Raw genomic sequence first — 23,048 nt, 5'->3', positions numbered from 1 at the left:
AACAACAAAAGACCCTACAGTTAAGTCAAAGTACTAAAAGATTAAAGCTCCCCCTCCCCCTGGCACTACTTAGCTCTCTCTATCTTATGGTGGTACAGGGGATTGAATCTGGGGCTTTGGAGCCTCAAGCACGAGAGTCCCTTTAAATAACTATTATGCTATCTCCCTTACCCAAGGATTGTTTTTCAAAAATAATGCTTTGCAGACCTAGCAACAACAACAAAATCAGAAATATTTCTAGACTAAGCAGAACAATTCAAAAGGAATGTTCCTGGATTTGGGGACCAGACAGTGGTATACCTGTACCATTGATAGCATGCCACCACATGCAAGGACCTGGGTTCAAGCCCTTGCTCCCCACATGAGGGGTGGAAGCTTCACTGGCAGTGAAGCAGGTCTGCAGGTATATTTCTCTTCCCCTCCTCTCTCGATTTCTTTGTGCTATCAAATAGAAATTAAAAAGAGATAAAAATGGTTGTTGGGAATAGGAATCACAATGTCAGCTCTGAGCCCCAGCAATAACCCTGGTGGCAATAAAAAAAAAAAAAATAATGATAATGATGTTTCTGGATTCAGAAAGCAAGAGGTTGGAAGCATTGGTGATTCAGTGGTAGAATTCTCACCTGCCAGAAAGCAAGAGGTTTTTTTTTCTCTCTGAATTTTTTTCTTTTTTATTTTCCCTTTTGTTGCCCCCCTTTTTATTGTTGTTGTAGTATTATTGTTGTTGCTATTGATGTCATCATTGTTAGGACAGAGAGAAATGGAGAGAGGAGGGGAAGACAAAAAGGGGGGAAAGAAAAAAGACACCTGCAGACCTGCTTCACTGCCTGTGAAGCGACTCCCCTGCAGGCGGGAGCTGGGGGCTCAAACCGAGATTCTTACACTGGTCCTCGCGCTTCGCGCAACCCGCTACGCTAGCGCTCGACTCCCTTACTTTGAATTTCTAAGGTGGGGTTTTCTAGAGCTGTTTAGCTCATACTTCTGTTTTAGTTGAAGAGTTTTTAAGTGTCTGGCAATCCCATTAACTAGGGAGTATCTAGAAACTCACATATTATATATCTTTTAAAAATTGGTATACTGAGGGGCCAGGTGTTGGCACATCTCCTTAAGTACACGTTACAATGCTCAAGGACCTGAGTTCAAGCCCCCTAATCCCCACCTGCAGGGGAAAAGCTTCATGAGTGTTGAAGTAGTGCTGCAGGTGTCTATCTCTCTCCCTCCCCCTCTCCTCTGGATTTCTGTCTCTATCCAATAAATATTAAAAAAATAGTGCACTGAAAATTATAACTAAAAATAGATATAGTATAATGGGAAAAAATAGAAGATAGTTTCTTTGGGAAAACTGAAGTTCAAAATGACTCCAGAACTGATTAAAAAAGGTCAATTCAGCACCAGCAAGAAGCTCTCTAGAATCTGGCTGATGTGTAGGCTGAGGCACATGTGTAGATAGGGAGGAAGAGGTATTCTGAAAAGGTGACTCAAATACCAACTCTTTACCCCTGTATATGAACAAAATCTTTTTTTTTTTTTTTTTGCATCAAACTTCCATTGAAGTGAACCTTCAGAAACTTACAGCCTAGTCAGCTCAACTCCTGGATTTAGTACATGACTTTCTCAGGACTGACAGTAATAGGAACTCCTGAATCTAAACACACCATGGGGAAGAAGAACTTCATCTTCCACACTGAAAAGCAAATGCTTACGGGAGTCATCTTCAGCAGGGTTGGGGTGGACTGGCAGGCTATTCTCAGCTGCAGAAACCTATTAAAAAAAAAAAAAAGAAAGAAAAGAAAGGAGAAGGGATTAAGAATCACATTAAAAATAAAAGAGCAAACTGCTGTTAATGCCATAAAAACCTGCTGATTCCAGTCAGTCACTGGCTGCCTGGGGGAAATAACGGTCGGAGAACAGCTGAGCATTTAAACAAGAGGCAGCAGAATGTCTTTTATGAGGATATTAACACGCCTCTCAATTACAGACTAAAGCCAAAAACAGACGGCCTCAACTGCCAAAACTGTGCCTCATCTCAAAGAGCCACCACTCCATCTTTCTGGTAGCGGTGGTGGTGGGGGGAATGGGACAACTCCGACTCTATAAGGGAGAACAAAGCTCCTTTCTAGAAAACCACAACCCATTTACAAGGCCAGATAAAGCCTCTAAATATAGGAGCTATTCTTATTATTTTATTTTTCTAATTCCTTAATTCCCAACCAAATGCACCCTATTAAAACAGATGTTAGTATAAAGGACCTGTTGACAACTAAAAATAAATTTACTAGAACCGACTTCTGTTGCCATCTTCAAGGATGGTTTCAATTTCAAAAAAATACCAATTGAGGGAGTTGGGTGGCAGTGCAGCAGGCTAAACGCAGTTGGCGTAAAGTGCAAGGATGGGCAAAAAGACCCCAGTTCGAGCCCCCAGCTCCCCACCTGCAGGGGAATCACTTCACAAGCCGTGAAGCAGGTCTGTAGGTGTCTTTCTCTCCCCCTGTCTTCCCCTCCTCTCTCCATTTCTCTCTGTCCTATCCAACGATGACATCAATAACATCAACAATAACTACAACAACAACAAAAAAGGGCAACAAAAGGAAATAAAAAATAAAATAAAACACCCATCCCAAAAGATTTGTATATACCTATGTTCTTAGCAGCACAATTTGCAATAGCCAAAACCTGGAAGCAACCCAGGTGTCCAACAGCAGATGAGTGGCTGAGCAAGTTGTGGTCTATATACACAATGGAATACTACTCAGCTATTAAAAATGGTGACGTCACCATTTTCAGTCCATCTTGGCTTGAAGAAATCATGTTAAGTGAAATAAGTCAGAAATAGAAGGATGAATATGGGATGATCTCACTCTCAGGCAGAAGTTGGAAAACAAGATCAGAAGAGAAAACACAAGTAGAACCTGGACTGGAATTGGCTTATTGCACCCAAGGAAAAGACTCTGCGGTGAGTGGAGGGGGGGGGAGCACAGGTCCAAAAAGATGACAGAGGACTAGTGGGGGTTGTATTGTTATGTGGAAAACTGAGAGATGTTAAGCATGTACAAACTATTGTATTTACTGTTTGTAAACATTTGTAAAACATTAATCACCCAATAAATAAATAAATAAAAAAATCGACTGGTAAGAGTACGTGTGATGCTGGGGAATTGAACCCAAGACCTCATGTTTTCAAGTCTAACACTTAAAAAAAAATTTTTTTTATTATTATCTTTATTTATGGATAGAGACAGCCAGAAATCGAGAGGGAAGGAGAAAATAGTGTGGGAGCATGACAGAGAGACACCTGTAGCACTGCTTCACCACTTGCAAAGCTTTCCTCCAGTAGGTGGAGACCGGGGGCTAGAGCCTGGGTCCTTATGCATTGTAACACGTGCACTCAACCAGGCAGGTGCACCACCACCCGGCTCCTCAAGTCTAACACTTTATTCACTGCACTCCCTCACCCTCCTCCAGCTTAAATCACAGTTGCAGAATGATAGTATTTGATAAGATGGTAGAGCTTATGTATCAGTGTATCTCTTTTTCCATAAAGCCACCAAATTTATTTAAAGATTTATTAATGATTTAAAAAAAGGAGAGAGAACCAGAGCCTCGCTCTGGCACATGTGATGCTGGGAATCGAACATGGGACCTCCTGATTGAGAGTCCAACACTTTAACCACTGTGCCACTTCCCAGCCATGGCTTGTTATTTTCTATTTTATTAACTCAGGTTTTATTATTTTTTACCAGAGCACTGTTCAGCTCTGGCTTATGGTGGTGTCAGGAATTGAACCACAGGGACCTAGAGTCTAAGGCATGAAAATCTTTTGTGTCACCATTGTGCTTTCTTTCTGGCCCTGAAGTCAACAAACTTAAAGGATTTTCTACTAGTTCCTTCTCCTTTTTACTGGCTTTGAAGCCTTCCTGGCATCTTCCTTCACTCAGACTCACGAAGGATTAATAGGTGGCCCAACGCGAACCCATCCTAATAGTCTTTCATTCAAATGCCAGGGATTTCATGGGTGTTGTTGAGCCTTTCTCTCAGGATGTCTAATGAGCTGTACAAATGTACAATGAAAATTAAATTGTTGGCTGGCTGCCCTGAACTTCAGTTCCCACACTGTCTCTGCATTGCAGGAACCTAAATCCAGTGGAAGACAAACCAGCACAAAGCATTCAGGGCCTCCTGAGTGTTTACCGTGGAGCAGCTATGGAAAGACTACTTACTATGCATTATTTTATTCATAATCCTAAATGATATTTCTGAAAGGTGCACATGACCATTAAAGTTCTGCCATTTGTGGCCCGGGAGGTAGTGCAGTGGAGAAAGTGTTGGATTCTCAAATATGAGGTTCTAAATCTGATCCCTGGCATCACATGTGTCACTGCTTCTCTGGCTCTGTCTCTCCCTACCATATAAATAAATCTTAAAAAGAAAGAGAGAGGGGGTCGGGCAGTGGCACAGCAGGTTAAGCTCACGTGGCACAGAGCGCAAGGATAGGCGTAAGACCTGAGTATGGATCCCTGTTCAAGCCCCCAGCTCCTCACCTGCAAGGGAGTCACTTCACAGGCGGTGAAGCAGGTCTGCAGGTGTCTGTCTTTCTTTCCCTCTCTCTGTCTTCCCTTCCTCTCTCCATTTCTCTCTGTCCTATCCAACAACAAATGACATCAACAATAACAATAATAACCACAACAAAGCTATAACAACAAAGGCAACAAAAGGGGGAAAAATGGCCTCCAGGAGCAGTGGACTCATGGTGCAGGCACTGAGCCCCAGCAATAACCCTGGAGGCAAAAAAATAATAATAAAATAAATAATAGAGAGAAAGAAAGAAAACAAGAAAAACAGCTCTGCACGTCTTAATCAGTAGGTGTGACCATCTTAGGCTGTCTCCTCCCACCTCTAATCTGCTCACGTGGAACCTGCAGGGGACACTCACTGCCACCCGTGACCTCACTGCACATGCCCAACCAGACGACTTCACATACAGTCAGGAAAGAGCACATGAGCCTTTGCTCCAGCATTTCATTATTGCCATTATTTTTATTACTTTTACCAGAGCACTGCTCAGCTCTGGTTTAAGATGGTGCAGGGGATTGATCCCTGGGATTTAGGATCCTCAGTCTTGTGAGTCACTTCACGTAACTGTTACGCTGTCTCCCCCACACTCCAACATTTCAGTAAGTTCACTCACAACAAGAAAGAGGGGAGAACAACTCCTTAACAGGACAATTATATTTCAGACACAATACTTCTTAGTTAACAGATCTAGGGAACTGGTCAAGTCTGCAGGTGTCTGTCTTTCTCTCCCTCTCTCCATTTCTTTCTGTCCTACCCAACAATGACGACATCAATAACAACAATAATAACCACAACAATGATAAAACAACAAGGCCAACAAAAGGGGGAAAAATAGCCTCCAGGAGCAGTGGATTTGGCCCAAGCAATAACCCTGGAGGCAAGAAAAAAAAAAAAAAAGGAAAGCGGAGGGTGTTTAAAATTGAAGGCAGTGCGGGGTTTGTGGACCTGAGCTAAGTGCTTGGAGGCTGTGCACCATCTTTATCTCCTTTTCTTCTCCACCTACTCCCTAAATCTTGATGCAGTTGCACTGGTGACCTTTCAGGCTATAATGAAAATATCCCGGCCCTTCAGTTCAGTTCAGAGTTCCAGTTTCCAATAAACACGAAGACCATCAAGAAGGAAACATGAAATCAGCTATCAGCACAACCCAAGCAGGGCTTTCTGGATGACCAATTCCCAAACCATGCTCCTCAGGGAAAGAAAGGAATTTCAAATGCTGGGAAGAACTAAGAACTCCTCTTAAAATTGACTATTCATAGCCTGCAAGGAAAGTCCAAGTGCACTTATTCTTTGCTTGCTGTGGTGCTGGGGAATGAACCTAAGGCTCTGTCATACGCAGCACTACAGCTTAGGTCTTCCTGGGTCAGTTCTCATTCTTTATTTTAGAGTAAGAGAGACTGACGGAGAGGAGACACCACACCAGCCTTCCACCATCTATGTAGCTACCCTGGTGCTACCACTGACACTTTCTTTTTTTTCAATTACTATTCTCTTTTCCAGAGAGAGAGAGAGAGAGAGAGAGAGAGAGAGAGAGAGACCGAGACCCCGCAGCACTACTTCATTGCTCTTGCAGCTTTCCCCACCTGCAGGTGGGGGCTAGGGGGTTGAGCCTGTGTCCTTGTGCATTGCAACATGTGTGCTCAACTAGGTACTCCAGGGCCCAGCCCCTAACTGGTCCTGATTTAACTTTTCTAATATTTCCCCGTTTTACTTTGTGTTCCAAATACAGAAAGAGACAGTGAAAGAGAGGGTGGGAGCTGGGCTTGAACCTGGGTCACATAATTGCAAAGCAGAATCACTATTCAGGTAAGCTATTTTCCCTACCAAAGAGTGGTTTATTTATTTTTATTTTATTGGGTAGGACTGAAAGTGAGATGTGAGGGGATGATAGATATACATATAGAGAGAGAGACAGAGAGACATCTACAGACTTGCTTCACTGCTTCACTTGCTTCACTGCTTGCTTCACTCAAACCTGGGTCCTCACACACTGTGATGTGTGCACTCAACCAGGTATGCCACCACCTGGCCCCTTAGAGTGGTTACTTTTAAAATTATTATTATTAATATTTATTTATTCCTTTTGTTGCCCTTGTTTTATTGCTGTTATTGTTATTGATGTCATCATTGTTGGATAGGACAGAGAGAATTGGAGAGAGGAGGAGAAGACAGAGAAGGGTCGAGAAAGATAGACACCTGCAAGTCTGCTTCACCGCCTGTGAAGCGACTCCCCTACAGGTGGGGAGCTGGGGGCTCGAACCGGGATCCTTTTGCCGGTTCTTGCCTTTTGCACCATGTGCGCTTAACCCACTGCACTACCGCCTGACTCCCTAATTATTTTTTGAAATGTCTATTTATCAGTGAGAAAAAGAGAAAATAAAGGAGAGAACCAGAATATCACTCTGGCATATGTGATTCCAGGGGTCAAATTCAGGAACTCATGCTTGAAGTCCAATGTCCATCAACTGTGCCGTCTCCTGCGCCAGTTTCTTATTAAACTTGGTGTTTCCAGTGTTGGTTTTTCAAAATACTGAATGAGGACCCAGAAGGTGGTAAAGTGGCTGAAGCACTGGACTCTCAGGCTCGAGGTGCTGAATTTAATCCCTGGCACATGTGATACCAGAGCCATGATCTGGTTCTCTCTCACTTATAAACAAATAAACAAAAGTAAGATTAGTAGTCTGAGAGGCTGTGCAGTGGTAAAGAACCATGAGGTTCCCAGTCCAATTTTTGGCTTTGCAACTGTCAGGGTGATGTTCTGGTTTTCTCTTTCTCATTTATAAATAAGTCTTACAAAAGTAAAAGCAAATTAAGGGTGGAGGGTAGATACTATAATGGTTATGCAAACAGAGTCTCATGCCTGAGGCTCCAAAGTTCCAGGTTCAATCCTCTGCACCACCATAAACCCGAGCTGAACAGTGCTCTGGTAACAACAACAAAAAGAACAAATTAAGATTAGTCCAGAAATAGTTCAGCTGGCAGAGCAAAGGAGGTTCCCAGTCAAATACCCAGCACAACATGTGCTGCAGTGATAACCTCTCCCCACCATATGAAAATCATTTTATGAATTTAAAAATCATATTTTTTCCTCCGCCTCCTCCCCCCACCCCCCAGAGCACTGCTCAGCTCTGGCTTGTGGTAGTGCTGGGGACTGAGCCTGAGACCCCTCAGGCCTGAGAGTCTTTTTGCAATCTCCCCCCACCCTAAATAATCTTGACTTTTCTTTTCTTCTTTCTTTCTTTTGCCTCCAGGGTTATTGCTGGTACTCAGTGGCTGCACCAGGAATCCAATGCTCCTGGAGGACACTTTTTCCATTTTGTTGCCAGTGTTGTTATTATTGTTGTTGTTGGATAGGACAGAGAGAAATCGCAAGAGGAGGGAAAGGCAGAGAGGGGGGAGAGAAAGACAGACACCTGCAGATCCACTTCACTGCTTGTGAAGCAACCGCCCTGAAGATGGGGAGCCAGGGCTCGAACTAGGATCCTTATGTCGGTCCTTATACTTCATGCCATGAGTGCTTACCCTGCTGCACTACTGTCTGCCCCCCCCCAGAATGTAATCCTAAGGGGGGTCGGGCAGTAGCACAGCAGCTTAAGCGCACGTGGTGTAAAGATCCCGATTCAAGCCCCCGGCTCTCCACTTGCAGGGGAGTTGCTTCAGGCAGTGTAGCAGGTCTGCAGGTGTCTCTCTCTTCTCTCTGTCTTCCCCTCCTCTCTCCATTTCTCTGTCCTATCTAACAACGATGACATCAATAACAACAACAATAATTATAACAACAATAAAAAAGGGCAACAAAAGGGAAAATAAATAAATTAATGATGTAATACTAAGAAAGAAATCACCAAGAAAAATATGTGCACGTTTTGAAAAGAACGTGTGTCTAGATAAAACAAAACAAAAAACGCTAAATCACGTTAGCTCTATGCCTGCTGAACACTTGCTGAGCAAGAGAATTTTCCAGTGAAGGCACGGTATTTGGTCAGCAATCAGTCACAGGGCACCCCAGCTGAAATTCTATGATCTGCAAAGACGACAATCTGTCATGGCAGCTGCTCCAAAATTCGTAGACATTCTATAGCCGAGAGTCCGATTGCTTCTAATTTTAAGCATCTGATTTAGAACACATGCTTCCCTGACAGCTGGACTCCAGATTTTGCAACTCACCTTTTCTTCACCATCCTGGTGGGAGAGACAGGCCTCCGCACCTGGGGGCATGTTCTCCTTTTGCTCCAGTTTATGGGCTTTGATTTCACCACCACTGGTTCTCAGCTCATTCTACAAAATAATCACCATAATCATCATCATCTGTGGATTAAAAAGAACTCTCACTCTTCTATTTGTAACATAGCTATTAAACTTGGAATGTTAAAAAAAAAAACTTCTCTTAAGAGGCCTCAGGACAACTCAACCTCCTAATACTCAATAGGCAAAACACATTCACTGGTGAAATGACAAAAGCAGCTTTGTGGACACATACCTCAGAGTTAAATGTTTGTACATTAATCTAGAACCAGATGCTCATTAGAACACAGAGAAGTGGACACAAACACACAGGCGCACACACACACCATCCCCAGCACACAAGAGGTTCTGTGATCAACTCTTGCAGGAGCAGAGCTTGTGGGAATGCAAAGCTGTGAACTGGGCCAGAAAAGACCATTCTGGAGCAGGGGAAGGAGATGCCAAGTGCCGAAAATTAAGAGAATATACTGACCATATACATTAATGCCCGGCCTGGAAAGAGAGATAGAAGTGATATATGAAAACTGAAATGAGGCAGATCTTACAATTACATTTCACAGAGAAGAAATTTTAGAGAATGTAAAATGACCATTATTAAAATATTCAAGTTTCGTTATTTCCTATTTAAGGACAAAAATGCTAATTAAAACATGAGAAAATGCTAAAAATTCAGTTTAGGGACACCAAAAAACATGCCTTCTTAACGAAAATTTCACAACCACATTTTTTTTTTTGCATAAAATTCATACAACGAACTAGCATATACCATATTCTACTTCCGACATATAAAAATCGGGCTGTCACAGCGAGTAAGTACAGTCATATATTTTTCCTTATTATAAATACTGAGGCAAAACTAATTGCATTAACGTTACCGGAGGGGTCTACTGGGTACAGGGGTCAGTTATATGAGGGTGGGTGCAAGCTAAACTTTTGCTGAGGATCATAATGTAGGTTGGACAGCTGGGAGAGTGGACGGTACACCTGAAACCCAAGTAACATAACAAACCAAGGCTACTGCAATTTGTCAATTTAGAAAGCACATCAGAGTGGGGGCAGGAAAGGCCCGTTACGGTCATGAGACACATCCATTTAAATAAGTAACACGTAGTTCTACACAAGGCAATAAAAAAATAACTATCTACGAGATTCAAGATCATTATAGAAGTAGATGAATATGGTTATTTCCCACTTTAAGTTCACTTAAAGTAACTTAAAGTAACTGAGTTCCTTTGTGATCCTTCTGATTCTTTGGGGATGGGGAAAAAACAAGCCACTTATAATGAGCCAAGGGAGTATGAGAGTGACTGACTGAGTCAGGTGCAGGGTTCCCAGTTAAACCCTGAAGTTGTCTCTGGAGCAGCAAGGCTCTGGTTCTGGGGTTGCTACTCAGAGAAGGAGGAAGAGGCAGCCCAGCTCAACAGCTCCCGCCTGACCCATCTCAGAGCCCAGCCCCAGCATCGCTGCCTCTTTATAATCAGCCAGATGGAAGGGACCTGCAAAATTCTTTGGGAATGAGATAAAATGTACTTTTTTTTTTTTTTTAAATGAGGGCTCCTAAAGATGGCTCAACTCTTAAAATTTACAGCCGAGAACTGCAATGCGGAAACTCTACTGGGACTTTTCAAAATGCTGCAGAACAGGTTTTCCCACTTGGAATCCCCTGGTCAGAAGGTTTCTAGCAGAGGGCTAAATCCTGTAACTAGAGGAAAGGAAATGCCACAGATGATCTGCTGCCTACCCCTGCCTTGCTTTCTACAAGTCTAAACATGCTCATTCTCACAGGCTGCAATGTTCCACTTTTCTATCAATTCACACACATCCATCCATTTTTATTTATTTATTTATTTAGAGACCAGAGCACTGATTACATCTGCATTACAGTGGCCCTGCGGATTGAACCTGGGACCTGGAAACCTCAGACATGAATTTTTTTTTTTCCCAAGATGATATTGTGTCCCTTGGGGCAAAATGGATGGAACTGGAGGTGATTATGCTTTGCGAAATAAGTAAAGAGATGAAAGATCACTACCAGATGGTTTCACTCATATGTGCAATCTAGAGATCTGATTCACATAAACTTGCCAAAAAAAACCAGAGAAGCAAGCACATCATGATTTCTAATGACCAGTTTAAGACTGCTTGAAAATAAATTCTATACTATTCTTTTAACTTTGTAAAATATATATGTTACATAATATATATTTTATATTATAAGATATATATAGATGGGTTGTGGGAGGTAGCATTATGGTTATGCAAAGACATTTTCAAGCCTGAGGCACCAAGGTTACAGGTTCAATTCTCTGTTCCACCATAAGCCAAAGCTGAGTAAAAATAAATAAAACACATATTAGGACATAAAATGATTGGAGTTTGTCCTAAATTAATCTGAACTCTCAAAAGGAACAAATGTTTAGAAGATACACATGCTTGTGTGTATACATATGTATGTGTTTGTATGTATGAATACATGCCATCTGGAAGGTAGCTTCAATTAAGCCATGTCAGGCTGCCTGTTAAGGCTAGGAAGCTATAAAATAGGAAGCCCTCCATTCTATGAAGAAAAACAAGCATTTTGCTTACTGAGTATATTACCTTACTATTATCCTCGCCACGTTCTCTTACTCACTCTTCTATTGCTTTTTTTTTTTTTTAAATTATATATAGGGGGAGTCACTTCACAGGCGGTGAAGCAGGTCCGCAGGTGTCTTTCTCTCCCCCTCTGTCTTCCCTCCTGTCTCGATTTCTTTCTGTCCTATCCAATAATGGCAGCAATAACAACAACAACAATAATAACAGGGATAACAAGGGCAACAAAAGGGGAAAAAAATAGCCTCCAGGAGCAGTGTATTTGTAATGTAGGCACAGAGCCCCAGCAATAACCCTAGAGGATATATATCTACTCAATCATATATATATATATGATTGAGTAGATCATAGGTCAGGGGTAAATCAGTGGTTGAAAGCACAAGTTCCATATATAAAGCTTTGGGTTCAATTCCTGGTAAAAACAAACAAGTGGTCCGGGAGGTGGTGCAGTGATAGACCACTGGACTCTCAAGCCCAAGGTCCCAAGTTCAATCCGGCAGCAAATGTGCCGGGGTGATGTCTGGTTCTTTCTCTCTTCACCTATCTTTCTCATAAATAAATGAAATCTTAAAAACAACAAACAAAACAAGCCCAGTTCTTACAAAAAAAGAAAAGAAAAAAGAAAGAAAAACTAACAACCATGAAATAGCCAGAATAGGCAAATTCATAAAAACAGGAATTAGCAGGAGTCAGGTGGTAGTGCAGTGGGCTAAGCACAGGTGGCACAAAGTGCAAGGACCAGCGTAAGGATCCCGGTTCGAGCCCCTGGCTTCCCACCTGCAGGGTGTTCATTTCACAAATGGTGAAGCAGGTCTGCAGGTATCTTTCTCTCCCCCGCTGTCTTCCATACTAGCTCTCCATTTCTCTCTGTCCTATCCAACAATGACTACAACAATAAAAAACAATAAGAGCAACAAAAGGGAATAAGTAAATATTAAAAAAAAAAACAGGAAGTAACTGAGTGGTGGAATTAAGACAGTGGTGATGTTGTACAATCTTGTGAAGCTATTAAATCCCACTGGGCTGTATATATCCATGAAAACTATAAATAAAAAGATTACCCTGGCATAAAATTAATACTGAACAACTCTGATATTTCTCTTCTACATTCTCCTTTCTTCCCTCAAATGCTAAAATGAATAATTCTGATAAAACTAACAAAATACTACTTTAACAAGGTTAACAGAAGCGAGAGAGGAAAACTCAAGGACAGGGTAAGATTTTTGTGAAAAGATAACAGCTGGGGGTCAGGGAAGGAAAGAGGGCTCATAGATGGGGAGGCATTGTTAAATCCTCAGTAAGCCCTTTTGCTGGCTGAATGAATGAATGAATGAATGAATGAATGAATGAATGAATGAGAATACATACTGTATAGTTGGTGGAACTGCTTTGTTTGGACACAGCTGCCTGGTACTTGGCCATCCGATCCTTTATGGAGGTCTCCGACAGACGTGGTAAGTCCAGGTTTCGCTTGCTTTCACTTTTTTCTGAGTTGATGGCAGAGGATGATAACTGACCTGGAAACGTATAATTTATGTTTAAGCACCAACAGGGTGCTTTATTAGATGACACAATACGATGTGAATGTTTTCATGATTCTTAATGTTGAGTGATCATAATCTACTCACTTTCTCTTATTAAAAGTACAGAGATGGAAACCTGGAATTTAACTCATTTATAAGAGCTTCCTCATTATTCCACCATGAAAAAAAGGGAAAATGCTTAGCACAAGTGAGTATTGCATATTTAACGTTTTAAAAATATATTGGGGGGGGGGGCAGTAGTGCAGTGGGTTAAGCGCACATGGTGCCAAGCATAAGGACCGGCATAAGGATCGAGCCCCCGGCTCCCCACCTGCAGGGGAGTCACTTCACAAGTGGTGAAGCAGGTCTGCAGGTGTCTACCTTTCTCTCCCCCTGTCTCCCATCCTCTCTCCATTTCTCTCTGTCCTATCCAACACCAATGGCAACAATAACAGCAACAAGGGTAACAAAAATGGGAAAAAATGGCCTAAAAAAAAAATTGGTTCAACATGTGAAAATATTTAGATCTTGGGGCTAGGAGTTAATTCACTGGATAGAATATAATCCCTGCAAGACAAGACCTCAGATTTGGGATCTGTGTTCAAACCCCAGCACTACATGGGAACTCTATTTTAAATCAAAGGAATGAAAAAAATAACTCTGGGAGTGGGGAGAATCAGTCACTCGCACTCTAGCCCAACACCACAAAAATAAAGAAATGGTCACCTCACTTGGGGAGGAGGGTTTTGGCACCCCAGCCCCAATGATAAGCCTGGTGGCAATTAAAAAAAAATTAATACCATTTTATTATTAAAATTTCTATTTCTTGTCAGAATTTCTTTTCTTTATTGGGGGTATTAATGGTTTACAGTGGAGGATAAAAGACAGTACTTGGTCTATGTGTAACATCTCTCAGTTTTCACATAACATTCTAATCCCTCCCATCAGGTCCTCCTCTGCCATCATGTTCCAAGGCCTGAACACTCCCTCACTCTCACCCCAGAGTTCTTTACTTTGGTGCAATACACCAAATCCAGTCTAATTTCTGCTTTGTGGTTTCCCTTTATTTTATTTTTTAAAATCTTATTTTACTTTAGCTATCTTGCCAGCTGTGTTTATTTATTTAAATTATTCCCTTTTGTTGCCCTTGTTCTTTTATTGTTGTAGTTATTATTGATGTCATTGTTGTTGGATAGGACAGAGAGAAATGGAGAGAGGAGGGGAAGACAGAGAGGGGGAGAGAAAGATAGATACCTGCAGACCTGCTTTATCGCTTGTGAAGCGACTCTCCTGAAGGTAGGGAGCTGGGGGCTTGAACTAGGATCCTTATGCTGGTCCTTGTGCTTTGTGCCATCTGCCTTAACCCGCTGTGCTACCACCTGCCTCCCCTATTTATTTATTGTTAACCAGAGTTCTGCTCAGCTCTGGTTTATGGTAGTACTGGGGGTTGAATCTGGGACCTTGCAGGAATGTCTTTTTGCATAACTATAATGTTACCTCCCCATAAATGTTATTTTAATTAGCATTTCTTTGTTTACTGGAATGCTGCTAATTTTCTCATTTTTAAATTTTTTTTCTTTTGTGAAGTGCCTATATTTATGTCCCTTTAAAGTTTAAAATTTGCCAGGAGTCAGGCTCAGGCAGTAGTGCAGTGTGTTAAGCTCAGGTAGTGAAAAGCACAAGGACCAGCATAAGGATTCTGGTTCAAGCCTCCAGCTCCCCACCTGCAGGGGAGTCACTTCACAAGTGGTGAAGCAGGTCTGCAGGCGTCTTTCTCTCACCCTCTCTGTCTTTGCCTCCTCCCTCCAATTCTCTGTCCTAGCCAACAATGATGATATCAATAACAACAACAATAATAACTACAACAAAAATAAAAACAAGGGCAAGGTCCCAGGTTCAATCCCCAACCCCATCACAAATCTGAGTTGAGTAGTGCTTTGGAAAACAAACAAGTATAGCAAAATAGCAGAGAAATATCTGTATTGAGCAAAGAGGTTTGGATATAGCTCGCATCTAGCATAAAACACTTCCTTTTAACTTACACCACTCTTCCCATTAAAACATTGGTTTTAAGCTAAACATTCTTGCTACTGATGAGTACTTCCTAGGGAATGTCATATCTATGGATCCCTGCTTACCTGGGCATACCTGCTTACCTATTTCCATATCATCCAGAGAATAGCTGTTTTCAGAAATCCTCTTTCCACCTACACTCCTGTTGCTCTGGGGCCGAAGAATCTGTTTGGAAGAAAAAAGCCAACAATGAGCTTTGGAGAAAAGATAGGATAGGGAGTCGGCGGTAGCGCAGTGGGTTAAGTGCACACGGTGCAAAGCGCAAGGAGCGGATGAAGGATCCTTGTTCGAGCCCCCGGCTCCCCACCTGCAAGGGAGTCACTTCACAGGTGGTGAAGCAGGTCTGCAGGTGTCTGTCTTTCTGTCTCCCCTCCTCTCGGTTTCTCTCTGTCCTATTCAATGACAGCAGCAGCAGCAGCAGCAACAACAACAACAACAATAATAACCACAACAATGATAAAACAACAAGGGCAACAAAAAGGGGAAAAAAATGGTCTCCAGGAGCAACGGATTTGTGGTAAAGGCCCCGAGCCCCAGCAATAACCCTGGAAAGCTTCACAAGTAGTAAAGCAAGGCCGCAGAGTCTCTCTGTCTCTCGCCTTCCTGCTTCCCTCTCAGTTTCTCTCTGTATCTATCCAATAATAAATAAACGAGTAATTTTTAAAAGAGAGAACTACGGCTCCATGAAGAAAAAATTCTGGAAATACACTTTCATTAAATAAAAGGAGAATAGGTCCTTTATTTCTGTATTCTTAATACTATAGCAGCATTTCAAATGTTTAATTCTAAATTTTTATCATTTATTGGATAGAGATAGAAACCAAGAGGTGAGAGGGAGATAAAAAGGGAGAAAGACAGACATCTGCAGCACTGCTAAAAAAAGAAAAAGCTCTCCTTCCCCCCCTCACCCCCCGCAGATAGGGATGGGGGACCTGAAACAGGTCGTGCATGGCAATGCATGTGTGCCACGGCCTAGCTCTTAGTATCTGATTTTGTCAAAGGTAAAGCTCAAATACAATCCCAATATTATGTCACATGTCACAACCTGCAAAGAAGGGCCTCCCCTCCATTATGTGTGTGTGTGTGTGTGTGTATCTTTTGATGTATTATTGGACAGAGATAGAGATAAATTGACGGGGGTAGAGAGGGAGCAAGACACCTGCAGGCCTGCTGCACCACTTGTGAAGCTTTTCCCCTGCAGATGGGGACCAGGGGCTGGAACTTGGGTCCTTATGCACCGTAATGTGTGTGCTTTTAACCAGGTGTGAGACCTCCTGTTCCCAGAAGGGGGCTTTCTCTCTCTGTACTTGTAGTCACACTTTCTCTGTCTCTGTGCTAGTTTTACTGAGTTTAATACTGTTTAGGACCAGAACCTGCTGCCAGAGCAAAGGCTTTCTTTGGTTTTAGGTGTCCGGTTAGCTAGTTTTAATTAAAACCTTTGGCCTGGGAGCAGGGCCGTAGAGCAGCAGGTTAAGCGCACGTGGCGCAAAGCGCAAGGACCGGCTTGAGGATCCTGGTTCAAGTCCCCAGCTCCCCACCTGCAGAGGAGTCACTTCACAGGCAGTGAAGCAGGTCTGCAGGTGTCTGTCTTTCTCTCTCCCTCTGTCTTCCCCTCCTTTCTCTCTGTCCTATCCAACAACAATGACATAAAGAACAACAATAATAACTACAACAATAAAACAAGGGCAACAAAAGGGAATAAATAAATATTAAAAAACAAAAACAAAACCTTTGGCCTAAACAGAGCCTTTGGGGGGGGGAAGCCTCCTGGTTCAGTAAGGTATTGATTCTCTTTCCTTACAAACACTAGCACAGTCCATGTGTAAAGCCATTTGGTTTCAGAGACAAGAAACCATCTGAGAGGATCAAAGTCACACTGACCAGTGGTTCCAAGGAAGAAGACAGCTCTGATGTGAGATTTGCTTTACAGGAGGAGCCCTGTGAAACACTGAGCATTTCTTCCAATACCTTTCAACTCCAAAGGACTCAAATAGTAAGACTAACATGACCTCAAATGTATTTACAATGAAGTTTTATAACCCTTGTTTTACAAATGGTACTTGGAGGTACAGGAAGAAGGAGGGGTTTCCATCAACACTTCTCAAGGCATTAGGAGATTTCAGAAAGAAAAATAAACGGACCAGCATTCTGACACTGAAGTCCTCTGCAGTGACACATTTTAATCACATTTCAGCCCCTGTTACTCAGATAACTGAAGCAGCCTTAACCATCACAATGTATGAGGAGAGAAAGCCAAGACACTTTCAAGACTCTTTGGAATTTCCTTAGGCCAGGCCTCACCCCACCCCTCTGCATGTTCTCCTTCCTGTCAGCTGACTGCAATAACTCCCCTCAGTGAGAACGCCCCTAAATATTCTGTGAACCCAGAAACCAAATTCATCAACATGTGCCACTAAGCAATTAGTATCAAGACATTTAACTAGTTGTCTGTGGATTTTTTTGTTTGTCAGATAAGCTCCAAATAGTTACATAATGTGTAAAGCAGAATTTCCTGTCCTGTATTTCCAGGAAAAATTGACTTTATAGAAATAGCATAATGGCTATGTATAAGACTTTCTTGCCTGAGGCTCTGAAGTCACAGGTTCAAGCCCTGGCATCAAACCAGAGTTGTGCAGAGCTCTGATAAAAAAAAGAATTATATATGTTGGTCCTCAACACCTTAAGTACTGACAGTCAGGAATTCAGGTGGGATCTCACTCTGAGCTGCAGAGAGAGAGAGAGAGAGAGAAATACATACACCTCCCATGTAGTGCCAGGACTTGAACCTAGGTCTCACCCATGCATGCCCTACCCGGAGAGCTAACTCTCTAGTCCTCATTCATTTCTTTCAGCTTTTCAACTTTGACCTCTCTTCAGATTTATTCCTCCAGAGTCAAGAGTGGAGGAAGGACGGCTTTGGCTGACTGATGGGACTTTGTTGAATACGCGTGAGATCATAGCGAATAGACAAAACCAAGCCTGAGTTCCTCAAAGTATTGAGAGATAAACACTTTCTTCTCCAAGGGAGGCTTTTAAAAAGAAAGAGAGCCCTCTTTGGGGGCTTTGGTTTTGTTTACCACCAGCGTTATCACTGGGGCTCAGTGCTAGCACTACAAATCCACCACTTCTGGTGGCCATTTTTCCTTTCTCTCTTTTTTCTTCTTCTAATATTAATTAGGACAGAGAGAAATTGAAAGAGATGGGGAATATAGAGAAGGGAAGAGAAAGATACCAGGGGCTGGGTGGAGGCATATCCAGTTAAGTGCAAGGCACATAATATTATGCATAAGGATCCATAGCAAGGGTTGGGTTCAAGCCCCCGCTCTCCACCTACAGTGGGGGCAGCAAAGCAAGTCTGCCAGTGTCTAACTTTCTCTCTCCATGTCTCCCCCACCCCTCTCAATTACTCTCTGTACTATCCAAAAAATAGGAAAAAAAAAAAGAGGAATAAGTGTTGGATTCATAGTGCCGGCATCGAGCCCCAGTGCTACCATATTCCTGGAGGAAAAAAAAGAAAGGGGAGTCAGGCGATAGCGCAGCAGGTTATGCGCAGGTGGCACTAAATGTAAGGACCGGCTTAAGGATCCCAGTTTTTTTTTTTTTAAAAAAAGATTTTATTTATTTATTGATGAGAAAGATAGGAGGAGAGAAAGAACCAGACATCACTCTGGTACATGTGCTGCTGGGGCTTGAACTCAGGACCTCACGCTTGAGAGTCCAGCACTTTATCCACTGCGCCACCTCCCGGACCACAAGGATCCCAGTTTGAGCTCCCGGCTCCCCACCTGCAGGGGAGTCGCTTCACAGGCAGTGAAGCAGGTCTGCAGGTGTCTGTCTTTCTCTTCCCCTCTCTGTCTTCCCCTCCTCTCTCCATTTCTCTCTGTCCTATCCAACAACAACAATAACTACAACTATAAAACAACAAGGGCAACAAAAGGGAATAAATAAATATATGTAAAAAAAGAAAGATACCTGCAGACCTGCTTCACTGATTGTGAGATATCCATCCCCCTTGAGGTGGAGAGCAGGGGCCTGGGCCTGGGTGCACTTGCGCACCTGCAGCCAGAAACAGCCCTTCTAAGCAGACACAGTGCTGAGGGAGCGCTACAGGTGTCTCCAGGTGGTGGGACTTCTTTACATTTTTACCATTTGTAAGTGTTCTACAAAATTTGTGTGTTACTCTTACAGTTAGGAAAAAAGAAGTTTATATTTCTTAAATTAATATGAATAGATAAGATAATAAGACTAAGTGCAGATAAGGTTCTGGAAAAGTAAAAATGCTCTTAGATCGTGCAAGTGGTTCTAGAGAAGCAGTAGGATCTTGGAGAATCAGCTGAACTATGTGAGAAAATGTTCATCTTTTCACCATTATGATATAGCCACCCATCCCAAATAAATGAAAAACAAAATGTTTCTGTTTAGATGCTTAAAGAATTAAAACATTTTTAAAAATATTTTTATTTCCTTTTGTTGCCCTTGTTATTTTATTGTTGTAGTGATTGAGAGGTCAACATTTCATTCACTATGCCTGCGAGTTTTCTTAAATTAGGGTAGAGGACTGGGGAGGTAGTCTAATAGTTCTGCAAAAAGGCTTTCATGCCTGAAGCACCAAAGGGCCTATGTTCAATCTCCAGGGTCATCATAAACCAGAGCTGACTTAGTGCTTTGGTTAAAAATGAATGAATGCGGAGCCGGGTGGTGGCGCACTTGGTTGAGCACACATGTTACAGTTCACAAAGACCTGGCTTCAAGCCCCCGTCCCCACCCGCAGGGGCAAAGCTCTGTGAGTGGTGAAGCAAGTCTGCAGGTGTCTCTCTGTCTCTCTCCCTCTCTATCTCCCCTCCAACTCTCAATTTCTGGCTGTCTCTATCCAATAAATAAAGATGATAAAAATTTTTTTTAAATGAATGAATGAGTGGGGCTAGAAATAATTACTGTGGAATGATTAAACAGTAGAATGCCATAAAAGGGTAACTCTATGAACTAGAGAGATGCATAGGAAGGTCTCCAAAAGAGATGGAATGAGGGGCTGGGTGGTGGTGCACCTGGGTAAGTGCATATGCTAGAATGCATAAGGACCCAGGTTCGAGCCCCTGGTTCCCACCTGCAGGGGGAAAGCTTCACAAATGGTGAAACAGGGCTGCAGGAGTCTCTCTCCCTCTCTACCTGCCCTACCCTCTTGATTTCTGGCTGTCTCTATACAATAAATAAAGATAATAAAAAAATTTAATTAAAAAAAGATGGAATACCCCTCCTACCCTATGGTTTTGTTAATCCTTTCTGAAATAAAAAATAAAAAAAATTAAAAAAAAGATGGAATGAAAGATAAAACAGTGAGCATACAGTGAATAAAATCATGAAAAATAAAAAACGAGCAATGACTAAGCATGGTGGTTAGTCTTCTTTCCTAGATTATTTAGCCCTCCTTTCTAGGTGTGTGTGTGTGTGTGTGTGTGTGTGTGTGTGTGTGTGTGTGTGTGTGTGTGTGTGTGTGTGTGTGTGAGAGAGAGAGAGAGAGAGAGAGATGATGTTCAAATTACTAGTTTACACAAGAGAAGCAATCCTTCCAAACCCATAAGCTGTCTAGTTCCAGAGTTCTGGCATTTCTCTTGCATTCCAACATACTTCTCTTCATTGCCTTGACTTTTTTTTTTTAAATGCAGTTAAGAGACTAAAATGTGGGAAGATGGTTAAAGTCTGAGAATGCAGATATTTAACAGCTGTTTTAAATCTCTCCATTTTCTTCATTTTTTTTTTTCTTTCCAAAACACTGTCTTCCCTTTCTACCTCAGGCCTTTGCTTATACTGATATATAAGGCCACGGCCAATTTTTTAAAAAATATTATTTTTTGTGGTCCGGGAAATGGGGCTCAGTGGATAAAGCACTGAACTCTCAAGCATGAGGTCCTGAGTTCAAGCCCCAGCAGCACATATACCAGACTGATGTCTGGTTCTTTCTCTCTCCTCCTGTCTTTCTCATTAATAAATAAAATTTAAAAAAATTATTTTTATATTTATTTATTCCCTTTTGTTGCCCTTGTTTTACTGTTGTTGTTACTGATGTCATTGTTGCTGGATAGGACAGCAAGAAATGGAGAGAGGAGGGGAAGACAGAGAGGGGAAGAGAAAGACAGATACCTGCAGACCTGCTTCTCAGCTTGTGAAGCGACTCCCCTGCAGGGGGCTCGGACCAGGATTCATACGCCGGTCCCTGCGCTTTGCACCACCTGCACTTAACCTGCTATGCTACTGCCCGACTCTCCACTTTTTTTTTTATCAAGGTGGTTTTAATACTGATGAAGATAGAGTTATATTGTCAAAGGTATTACAGTCTTAGCCTTATTCTGACATTAAGTGCCAACATAACTTTGGGCACATCGGTTAACTTTTCTGATACCAGCTGTTTCCATTAGAAATCTTTAAAAAATTTTTTTTTTATTTTTCCTTTTGTGGCCCTTGTTGTTTATTATTGTTGTTGTTACTGATGTCGTCATTGTTAGATAGGACAGAGAGAAAGAGAGGAGGGAAAGACAGAGTGGGGGAGAGAAAGATAGACACCTGCAGACCTGGGGCTCAAACCGGGATGCTTACACTGGGTCCTTGCATTTTGTGCCACATGCGCTTAACCCACCGTGCTACCACCCGACTCCCTCCATTAGGAATCTTAATGTCCTAACTGCAGGAAGTAGGAATCTGGGTTCAACTGGAAGGTATCAAAGTGGATAAGCACTGGACTCTCAAGCGTGAGTTCCCAAGTTTGATTCCCACAACAAATGTGCCAGAGGGATGGTCTGGTTCTTTCTCTTCTCTTCCTTCTCTCATTAATAAATACACAAATCCTAAAATAATTAAAAAACACAGTTAGATAGAGTCCATTATCATTCTAGGATCTATCTGCCAACAATGCTGAAGGGGATTTCTTGCTCGCTGTAACTCACTGATGAACTAGAAGGCTGGAGGGCATGACTCTTTAGTATAGGCAGAGACACACCTGCACTGTCTAATCCAGAAGTGAGTCTAACAGGGAGAAAGATCACGATCAGATGGAGCAGGCTAATTTTTTTTTTAACCAGAACACTGCTCAGCTCTGGCTTATGGTGGTGCAGGTCTCAAGCATGAGTATGTTTGCATCACCGTTATGCTATCTACCCCTGCCCTAAATCTTTTTTTTTTAAATTATTTATTATGACTGAGAAAACATAAGAAGAGGGAGAACACTGCTCAGCTCTGGCATAAGGTGGTCCCAGGGACCTAATCAGAGGCCTTATGGGCCTCAGTTGTGCAAATCTCTGATTTTTTTTTTTTTGCTGTAGCTCTTTCAGTAGAAGTTTGATGTATTTAGATGGCTTCTCATTGGGTGCATAGATATTAATAATTGTTAAGTCCTCTTGATTGACTGATCCTCTGAGCATTAAGTAGTGTCCATTCCTATCTTTTTTAATCTTATGTATTTTAAAGTCTATCATGTCATATATGAGAATAGCTGTTCCTGCCCTTTTTTTGTGGGCCATTGGCTTGAATGATAGTTTTCCATCCTTTCACTTTAAGTCTGTGTTTGTCTTGTTGCGTTAGGTGAGTTTCCTGTAGACAACATATTGTTGGGTTGTGTTTTCTGATCCATCTTCCTACTCTGTGTCTTTTAATAGGTGAATTCAGGCCATTCACATTTATTGATATCAAAGATTGAAGATATTTTAACGCCATTCTTGTAGAGTTTTAGAGTGTTTTGATATATGTCCTATTTGTGGTGGTCTGGTTGTTTATAGGAGACCTTTCAGAACTTCTTTCAGGGCAGGCTTGGTGATGGTTGCTTCCTTCCACTGTTGCTTGTCTGAGAAGGTTTTGATGCTTCCATCTAGTCTGAATGACAATCTAGCAGGATATAGTATTCTTGGCTGAAAGCCTTTCTCATTGAGCACTCGATAGATATCTTGCCATTCTCTTCTGGCCTGTAGTGTTTGTATGGAGAAGTCTGCTGCTAATCTTATGGGTTTTCCTTTGTAGGTGACTCTTTGTTTTTCTCTTGCAGCCTTGAGGATCCTTTCT

The 23,048-nt window shown here is 42.1% G+C and overlaps 1 protein-coding gene across 6 annotated transcripts in view; it reads right to left on the bottom strand.

Moving 5' to 3' along the window:
- Positions 1-23,048, bottom strand: part of LIMA1 (LIM domain and actin binding 1) — a 116,393-nt gene that overhangs the window by 22,257 nt on the left and 71,088 nt on the right. For 3 of the 6 annotated variants that reach the window (XM_060195385.1, XM_060195383.1, XM_060195384.1), the window contains exons 5-8: positions 15,086-15,167; positions 12,775-12,923; positions 8,737-8,847; positions 1,686-1,761 (exon numbers count right to left, since the gene is read on the bottom strand). In XM_060195385.1, the coding sequence (XP_060051368.1) occupies positions 1,686-1,761; positions 8,737-8,847; positions 12,775-12,923; positions 15,086-15,167 (418 nt within the window). The remainder of the gene's footprint in view (positions 1-1,685; positions 1,762-8,736; positions 8,848-12,774; positions 12,924-15,085; positions 15,168-23,048) is intronic. The other 3 variants (XM_060195386.1, XM_060195387.1, XM_060195388.1) reach the window with 2 other exon arrangements.

The sequence above is a fragment of the Erinaceus europaeus genome, chromosome 7, assembly GCF_950295315.1.
Source record: "Erinaceus europaeus chromosome 7, mEriEur2.1, whole genome shotgun sequence".
Taxonomy (NCBI): Eukaryota; Metazoa; Chordata; class Mammalia; order Eulipotyphla; family Erinaceidae; genus Erinaceus; species Erinaceus europaeus.
This window is presented reverse-complemented; position numbering and strand designations above follow the sequence as displayed.